The 9,576-nt window shown below is 35.0% G+C and overlaps 1 protein-coding gene across 5 annotated transcripts in view; it reads right to left on the bottom strand.

Moving 5' to 3' along the window:
• Positions 1 to 1,351: 1,351 nt before the first annotated feature.
• The window catches only part of PCDH17 (protocadherin 17), a 96,150-nt gene continuing 87,925 nt past the window's right edge, over positions 1,352 to 9,576 (bottom strand). For all 5 annotated transcript variants that reach the window (XM_049099265.1, XM_049099264.1, XM_025478128.3 and 2 more), the window contains one exon: positions 1,352 to 6,070. In XM_049099265.1, coding sequence (XP_048955222.1) covers positions 5,388 to 6,070 — 683 coding nt within the window. In that variant the 3' untranslated portion in view covers positions 1,352 to 5,387. The remainder of the gene's footprint in view (positions 6,071 to 9,576) is intronic.

Genomic DNA, 9,576 nt, shown 5'->3' with positions numbered 1-9,576 from the left:
TTCATTCTCTTCCTATCCTACCAAGAATTGTTCTTTACAATTGTCAAAAATTATATTTTGTGGGCATATCTATTTAAAAAAGCTTAATTTGAGGGACATAATAGCTTATTGACATGGTATAAGCCTGTGATATATGTTGCATTCATGGCTTCCTTCTAATTGCAGCATTGCCAGATAAGGGTCTTCATTTGAATGACCAGTGCTCCCTCAACCCTGGTCAGATGTATCAGGAGAGACCATTAACAGCTTGCTCTACTTGCTCTACTCTCACACTTGAAAGTGATGAATGGTAAGCATATGATTTTTGCTATTCTTAAAATTTTCCTTATGAAAAGAGAATAGTGTCAAGAGAACATAAGGTCCATTCCTATGTTAGTATATATCACCTGGGCACAAACTACTGAGGGCAACATAATTATAATTGTCTTAGTTCTTTGTAACTTAAGGTCCTTGTATAGCCCCTAAGTGGTGTTCAATGAAAAAGAAACAGAGAATTCAACAAATAAATGAGCAAAAGAATGATTATATAAGCCATTTAGTCTATCCCAATAAGCTTAAACCATAAAGGTCTTCTGAAATGTGGAAAAGCTGTGTATGCTTCTTGATATATATTGTGCTTCAGGAGAAAATTAAAAGAAAAATCCAAATGGGCAGATTGTTATGTTTTTAATTTAGGAGATGCCATTCACTAAGAGTGAGAAATAAGGGATACATGGAGAAACTGAGGAAAAATGCAAACAACCAAACCCAATTTATAAAGAGCAAGTGTATTAGAACTTACCTATCTGTTTCTCCCACAAGACTGTGATCCAGGGACCACTGCTTTGTTTACAGTCTACTTCTGGGTCATAGTAGCCAATGCCAAACACAAAGTAGCAATTCAGTAGATGTTTGTTGAATGAGTAGAAAAAGCAGCTTATTATTTTAAGATGCCATGATAAGTATGTATTTACTTTAAAATGCTCTTTATAAATATGTGTTTTCCTCAATCATGTAAGATTATGAGAAAGCTTTAAAAAAAGACTTTTCTGAAGTCCTTTGGGTTCTTGTACTAAATTATTTTAAAACCAACTGTAGCTATAAAAAGCTGTAAACGCTTAGGCCATGACTCCATAGTGATTATTTGACTAGCCAACTTGTCGAAGCTGTCCGAGAGATTGTCAACCCATTCTTATTGAGAACCTAGTGACATTATTGTTAAATAAAGTTTTAAGAAATCTTACTTTACTGGTAAACAAATAACTTGCAAAATAGTCGTGATACCATAGTTGCTTTCCAAAATAATTATGATGAGGACACAGAGTATAACACACCATTTCTGCGTTAATGAATTCAAAGGAAGCAACGCCACTATTAGTAATAGCTTTTTATTCGGAGTCCTCATTTTCCAGATAGGTCACATTAAACACAGCCATTAAACAATAGCGTTGAGATAAATCCATACAATGTATGCTGCTTTTGTTGTTGTCCTTGTTCACCAATTGCTTGGTGCAGCTAAGAACTTTATGGAGTGATGGGGCTGATACATGGGAATAGCCAACCTGCAAAACACTGAGGCCAGGAAAGTCAGACTTTAATCAGGTCTCATTCAATTATGTTTCAAATCAACACATCTTGATAGCCAAAACTCTCATTTGAATTAATGCTGTGATAAATGCTGCCTGTTGTCAAAAGAATATAATTAGACAATAACGAGTGGGCATATATTATGCCAGACCTCAGTCTACTTGTTGACCTCAGCAACTTCTACTCCATTAGGCAACAAACAGCTTTTAACCTAGTTCTAATAAAGCATATACTGCTCTATCGCTACATGACTTTTTTTTTCTTATGGTGTCATTTTTTTTAAATTGAGCACTGCCTAGATCCTTTAAAGGGAAGTCATGTTTTACAAGATCTCGGGAAAATGAAACAAAGTCAATTTCCCAACCAGGGATTCAATTAATTCATGGAGTAGTGAGCCAATCCTTGTATATTGCCTGTAATAAGGATAAGTATGTAAGGTTAAGAAATAATATGAAAGTATTCTTTAAAATTGCATGATATGTCTCTTTAATGTTTACTTTGGTATAGGTATAACTAACACTGATTCTCACTACTTTTAACTTTGATGAAAAGATCTTTTATTAACATTTAATGAAAAGATTGTTGTGTTACTGATTTTTTTTTAAGTTCACCAGTGAACAATTTGAGAACTTTTGACTTTCTTACAAAAATTTCTATAAATTCTTTTTCTGTGCTTGACTTCAGTTATGAAGGACCTAAAAGACAAAGTATTATCAAGTTATTCATTTTTGAACGTGTGGGATTTTTTTGAGGGGTTAGTTTTGGAGGACGTGACTTTTTCCACATTCTGAATTATGCTGAAACCCCTTGAAATATCACTGTTTGATCATATATCACCCCCCCAGAGCAAGTTGCTCCTTAGGGGGGTGATTTTGGCATCTCATAGACTTCCTTGGAAGCCAAGCACCAGAGGTCTGTGATAAAGGCAGTCGCCAGCCAAATGAACAAAGGCGAGATTCCCTCAACTCAACTACAAAACCTCAGAGTCCTGACTGCTGAATTACCATCAACTTGTAAATAAATAATCACTACTAAATACAGATAATGTGTTAAACAGCTAACACTAGTAAATCACCGGTGACAGAGAGCCTAAAGGTAAATCCCTCACACATTGGCACAACCAATTCTTAAAATCTTATAGTGTTTTAATGTCTTCAGACACATATAATAAATTGAACAATTGGTTACTCAGCGTTAAGAATGTTTTAAAAATAAAGCCTACTCTCTGTTGATTTCATTTACATACTGCCTTAGATTGTACTACGTGGCTATCTGTCTAATAAGAGAGAGGCAACACTTGGTAAGACTAAATGGAAATTAGTTTTCCATCAAATTTCAGCTATCAAGCTAAATCAACCTGTAGTCTCCTGGCAAAAAATAACATCATATAACAGAGACAACACATTTCAGATACATAAATTGTCCAAAATATAGAGAGTCAATTAGGTTTCACGTGTACAAGATCCCTTCTTTTCTAATTTAAACATTTATGAGTAATAAAAACCAAGAGTAGCGCTTTGGAAAGGCTGTTACTAGGAACCAAATACAGTTCTCGAGAGAATAAGGCTGATGGGAGTTGTCCACTCTTCCCTTTCAAAGCAGTTTTGCAAACGAGGTACAGTCTAAATTCTTGACGGCATTTGACGGAAATATTTTCAGCTGAATTTTTCGAGGTTTAAAATTACAAAACTTAATTCAGTTCAATGTTTGTTTTTGCTTTTGCTTTTGTTTTAAATCTAATGATTTTATGACATTTATGCTGTTTCTACACTGGCTTGGTGGCCAGAAAAGAAGGCACAGAATTCTCCACCAGTTTGCAAATAACGCATTTTTCTGCTCCAGTGCACAAACAGCCTTTATTTAACTCAGCACCACATTTTCTAAGGTATGGGCTGGAAACTGTTTGTCATGAAGCTGTAAAATGCCAAAAATTTTAAATGCTGAAGGAAAATGTCAATCAAGGCATTTTCCCATCTGCTGCTACTTCTGCAAGTGCTAATTTTGTTTTTCCCAATTCCTGAAATTTGAGGTTTCCTAGCCTCACATGGAAGTAAGTTTGAAACTTGCTAAATGTCACAAGAGAAGGTGTAAGCAAATGAAGGAATAGAAGGTGTATTGTTCTCAAAGGACACCAATAAAAAGAGGCTGAAGAGCATTGAGAAAAAGGAAAAACATTTTGTTAAGACCCAGACCTCTTGAGAAACACTACACAATGCAAGTAACCGGTTCTGGTGTCACACATGCATTAAAGCATTTTTTCATGGTTTTGAAATATAATGGGAACACACATCTTGAACCACTTAAGATACTTTTGAGAAACCAATCAACGTTATGATATCTACATAGGCAGAAGCTGGATGTTATTGAAAAAACGTGAAGAAGTTTCAGGTATCAGTACAAATGTAATTCTTGTGATTTAGCGTGACTTTAATAAAAGCTTCTACAAGGACTTGCACATAACCATGACTGACGGATGTATTTTTTGACCTTTCAGTTAGCTCCATCAGCTCACTCAAACACATTTTGAACAGATTATGTACTGTAGTACTTGGTAGACTATACATTAAACGAGAGACTTTGCTCTGAGGCACTGCTTCCCACACTCCATGGGGAAAAGGAAGCAGGAAAAAACAAAACTCATAGAGTTCGACAGCTACCGAGGCAACACTTGCCATTTACAATATAAGCCCAAATATTTTTGCAACACAACTATATATTAATTTAATAAAATACACAATATAGCTCTTATACACTCAACAATTTGGCTCATATGCACTGAATCTGCAATAAATCAATAAAAATATGTCATTTGATGTAAACACATTGAATCTTCTTACATTTGCACATTTAAATGGTCATATGATTTGTGTATGTCTAAGACATTTTCACTTTCCTGAGCTATTTTAGTGTCCACAAATGAATAAAACCTATCAATCATGTTAATTTCCTCTGAATATTAATCATTCCACGGTCACTATTTTTTTCAGGTCAAATTTAAAACATATCCATCATTATTTATACAGTTTGTTGGACACTAAAAAGCTGAAGAGGCATTTTAAACCTTTTAAAATTTCTTCTCCTTTAATGAAGTGAATTAGTCTATGTGTGTGCAGGACAAAATGGACTATATCTTTTTACATTTAACTTTTATACGACATGAAGTGTCTTACAAATGACCAAGTTTTTTTCTTTTTTTAAACTTTTTTCCGACTAATGATATGGAATGTTCTTTGTGTTTATATGTGTGGCAGGTAACTTTATACAGAAATGTTTACCACAAATATGTGTTAATGTTTGGTGTAGCTTGGACTACTGCAAGGTCTTTTCGGGATTTTAAGTAGAAGCCTGTGATGACTGCTAGAAATCCACCACAGATCACAAATTATGACCCTGCTTTGTATGGGGTTTATAGGTAAACAGTTAAGTCAGCATAAATCACGGAGGACAGTCTTAAGAGTGATCAGAAATACTTCTATTCTCACACTGCATACCTTCCTAACAGATTGTCAAAAGGTAACTCGCCTCCTCATCCTCCTTTTTCTTCTTTCTTTTCTCTTCTCTCTTTTTCTTTTCTCTTTCAGCATCATTAATTCTGTCCTAATATAAGTTTGGTCAAAACAAAACCATTGTTATCTCTGGAAAAGAAACAGCAGTGAAAAGAACATACTTGTGGGCACTTCAGATGTTCACTAAAAGCCTTAAAGCAGCATTGGTCTTTCTTCATCCCTGTAAAACGGGTTGTTCACCAGGAGGGATCATTTTTAAATCAACAGAAGAGACAAGAAAATGCCAATGCTTTTTTTTTTTTTTTTTTTTTTTTTTCACTTTCTCACAGCCACAGGGTCATTTCCCCGGCAGTCCTGCAAAAGCTTATCAATTTCTCTCACGACTTCCTCTGCATCCACAGATTCTCTGCCCAGATCCCTGTTGGGGTGATCAAGCTGCTCAAGAACAGCGCCCATCTCACTGGAATCCCGGCTGGCTCTAGAATGCACATCTGCAAAGACCCTTGCCATCTGATCAGAAGCCATGAACGGAGGGTCTCTTGGTTGCTTACTGGGTGACAGATACTGACTGTCAGTGGGCAAGTACTGGCTGCTTGCTTCGGCCAGGGCTCCTGGTTTTGCTTCGCAACCATCCAGAGAGCCTTTTGTTGAGGTGCAAGGCTCGATGCATGCCTTGGTGGGGCTGCTTGATGCTGAGGGGACCTCCTGGAGGAGAGGGCTCAGGGCACGTTTGGCTTTTAAATAAGGTTTAACATTGGCAATGAGAATAGTGTGCTCTCGCTTGTCTTTTCCAAATGTACAAAAAGTCTTTTTCCCAGTGGGGTTCACAGTTTCGTAAGTCTCAGTCTCAACATTAGCTTCAACTGTGGGTACAAAGAGATTTGTGCGGTAATCTGCATTTTCAGCCTGATTGGCTGCAGGGAACTGTGGCATCCAACACCTGTCAGAATGACCAAGCACTCGGCATTCATCTGTGCAATTAACACACTCTTCTGGTTCTGCAAAACAAAAGAGAAAACAGCAAATCCAATCATTAGGGTTGCTTTTAAATTTCTACTGAGGCTGCGATCAGCTCTCAGTGGGCTTGTTTGACCTCTGGTCTCTTAATTAAAAAGGAAAAGAAAACAATAATTAAAACATTTCAGGATGGTTGCATAAACCTGCTGGTTGAGACAATGGTTTTATTTAAGTCTATTCTCTAGATATTAATGAATTCCCATAGCCTGGGAAGAAGTAAAAAGTGGCCATTGGAGAATCATTCTCAGTGGAATAGAACATCACTGTAAACTAATCTCCTGGAGTATCAGTTAGTCTTTGTTCTGTATAACCCATCCTAGAAACAGTGAACTTCAAAAAGGATTACCAGGATTAATTTTTCAAATCAAATAATGGGGTAAAAACTAGATCACATACTTCCATAACAAGTCCTAAGCTGCTTTTTTTTTTTCATGTTTCATCCCTATTTTGCTTGTAATTGTTATTTTGGTGACAGTCATGAAATAAAAGGTTTCCTTAAAAAGCCTACTTTTCCTACTGAGAGGAACAAATGGAATTTTCAATCAGAATGTGTTATGAATAAACTTGTCAAAAAGTGTACATTCCTATTTTATTAGATATGGGCATAGATCATCAATCAGTTTTCTTCACTTCAGCTTTTTGTTTTTGGTGTAAGTAGGTGAAAATGGATTTAGTCAACAGATATAGTTCAGATGAATGACAACTCATGATTTCCTATTTTAAATGATAATGTTTTCTGTGAGAATGTTTGCTTCTCTCTTTTGCCAATAGGCATACAGAGAATCTAAATAAAGCCTTCTTTAATGATCCCTATTTCAAAGATGCTGAACAGAAAATAAGAAAGAAAATTCCTGCATTATGACAACAGCTGCATAATTCCACCACCCCAATATTTTAAACAATAACTTTGAACTACATCTTCCTAGTTGTCCCTTTCACCTACAAATGATTGTTTCCCTTTATGTTTAATGGTTCTTTTTAAATCAGAACTTTCTTTTTCCAGGAGAGGATATTTACAATTTACCTTTGTGTGATGGGAATAGAATTCCCTACACATTTAGAGACCTTTGGGATAGTCATTTAATTGATGTGAGAGGATCCCTACAAATTCATAGTATCCTGTGCAAGGAAAAAATAGTCTATATGAAAGATATTTAAAATAGAAAGCACCAAATTTAAAACCACTGATAAATTTATACAGTTACTTTCTAAAGTCATATATAAAACCTGAGTTCATATTTAAAACACATAAATAATTCCTTATCCTAAAATAAAATAAAATAAACCACAACTTTATTTATCTCAAAAGGTAAAAGAATTTCTTATGAGATTAATTATTTTTTAGAAAGATATCAAAATGGTGTCTTGATAGAACCAAAGTACTATGGTATTTCATAGCATGTGTCATTCATATTTGTGAAATGTTAAAAATGTATTCAGGTATCTTGCCTCTATTTTAATTTTTCATGTTTTCAAAAAACATATTTACAGACGAATGAATGAAATATGTTGTTTATTATGTAATGGTGGCAGGAATGGTGAAAGATAGCCTCAAACTGAACTCAAATACTACCTGTCTTGGAAGATTATTAGGCAGATGGACACGAACAGCAGCAGAAAACTCTAGACATAGAAATTTGCTAGGAAGCCTTCCTATGTGGATTTAAAGTCGAGCAGAATTTTTTTAAAAAATGGATATCAGAAAATTTTAATATCAGGTATTTTTTTCTACGTATTGTGAATGAGAACCATAAATATAACCTCTACATGAGTGTTAGTCTGTGTTAGAAAATAAATATGTATCATTTCATTCAACCAATTTTATCCTCCAAAAATACAGTAGAAAACTTACTATCTATTTCATTACTTTTGTGTCTTTTAGAGCCATGACTTTTAAAAAATTCATTTACAACTCGTACATTCTCTTTGAAATATGCTAACATAGTTTTATATCTCAATATTGACTGGACTTCAATTTCAGCAACTTGGATAGCCTGGCACTGCATGAATTCAATATGAATTTAAGAAGAGACTGAAAGAGATAGAATAATGCAGATGTATGAAAGTATAAATCGACCTTGAATTTGAAACCATCAACATGAAATGATTGTTTGCATTTCACAGCTGAAAATCTGCAGCTTTTTACTTGACTCCTTTATGTCACGACCTAGGGAGCAAATTCTAAGTATTGATTATGATACATTATAAGCTCTTCACCTTCTGATTAGACTGTAATTTTGACGGTAGCAGTTCCCAGACAGAGAAGAAAATCTAATGGATACTCTTGTACAAGCAGCAGAAACTATGAGCAAAAAGTGAACTATTACTGCCAAGGGTCAAATAAGAATTTATGAGAAAGTGAAATTATTTCTGAAAGAACATAAATAAATAGATGAATAGGTAGGCACAAAAAAGAGACATAGGTAGTATGTAACGAATGACTACCCAGACATAAAAATAGACAAAATGAAAAACAGAAGAAAAAAAGAGGGAAGAAGGAAAGCTAAGTGAAGGGAAGGACAGAGGGGGAAGGGGCAGTTGTGCAGGAGGATTTCTGTCACATGTACCTTCTATTATGTATTTTTAAGATCCCCTCAATAAACCTCTCAATAAACCAAGTATGTATAATAAAAATAAAAATATCAGTGTGGAGTATTTTCTCAAGACCTAGAGCTACAAGGTAAATAATCTAACTTTTTCCTATACCTTAGGGAAAATGCATCTTGGAATAAGTAGGTTGAATTATATACCACACAAATGAAAAAGAAGCAAATTATATAGATTGCCGTTATTAGCATAGATTAGATATTTGTATTAGAAAACAAATTCAGAGGCTCCGGATAGAAGAAATCAAGGTAAACATAATTGATCCAAGATTCAGTTTCTTCCTCTGGACCAATCTGGATTTACAAAGAAATTATTTATCTGCATTTTCACCCTTTCCTCAATAAAACATGATTACCTTTTCACAGAAGGCACCCTTTGCCAAAATGATGGCATAACGCAAATGGTATGCAGATGAGAAACTAAGAGATAAGCATGCTTATATTGCAAAGAGAAAAACTGTTCTGAAGGCCAACAGCTGGAATTCTGGGCAGTTCTGCCTATAGGGAAAGTTTAGTGTCTCATTTTTAAAATGCATGATTCTTTGAAGGATCATGGAATAATATGATAAATTTGTATACTTGTTTAGTATTAGGAATTTTCTATACTCCTGGGCACCTGGGTGGCTCACTGGTTGAGTATGTACCTTTGGCTCAGGTCATGATCCCGGGGTCCTAGGTTCAAGTCCTGTATGGGGCTCCCTGCAAGGAGCCTGCTTCTCTCTCTGCCTGTGTCTCTGCTCCTCATGAATAAATAATTAAAATCTTAAAAAAAAAAGAATTTTCTATACTCCTATAGCTACATCTATAGCCACTATTACACAAGCTCTCAAAAAGAGGGATCTAAACACAGTCATATTATTTTAACTTTTCATCTTAATTAT

Source organism: Canis lupus, chromosome 22, assembly GCF_003254725.2.
Source record: "Canis lupus dingo isolate Sandy chromosome 22, ASM325472v2, whole genome shotgun sequence".
Classification (NCBI taxonomy): Eukaryota; Metazoa; Chordata; class Mammalia; order Carnivora; family Canidae; genus Canis; species Canis lupus.
Note: the sequence above shows the minus strand (reverse complement) of the source record. Positions and strands in the feature narration are given on the sequence as shown.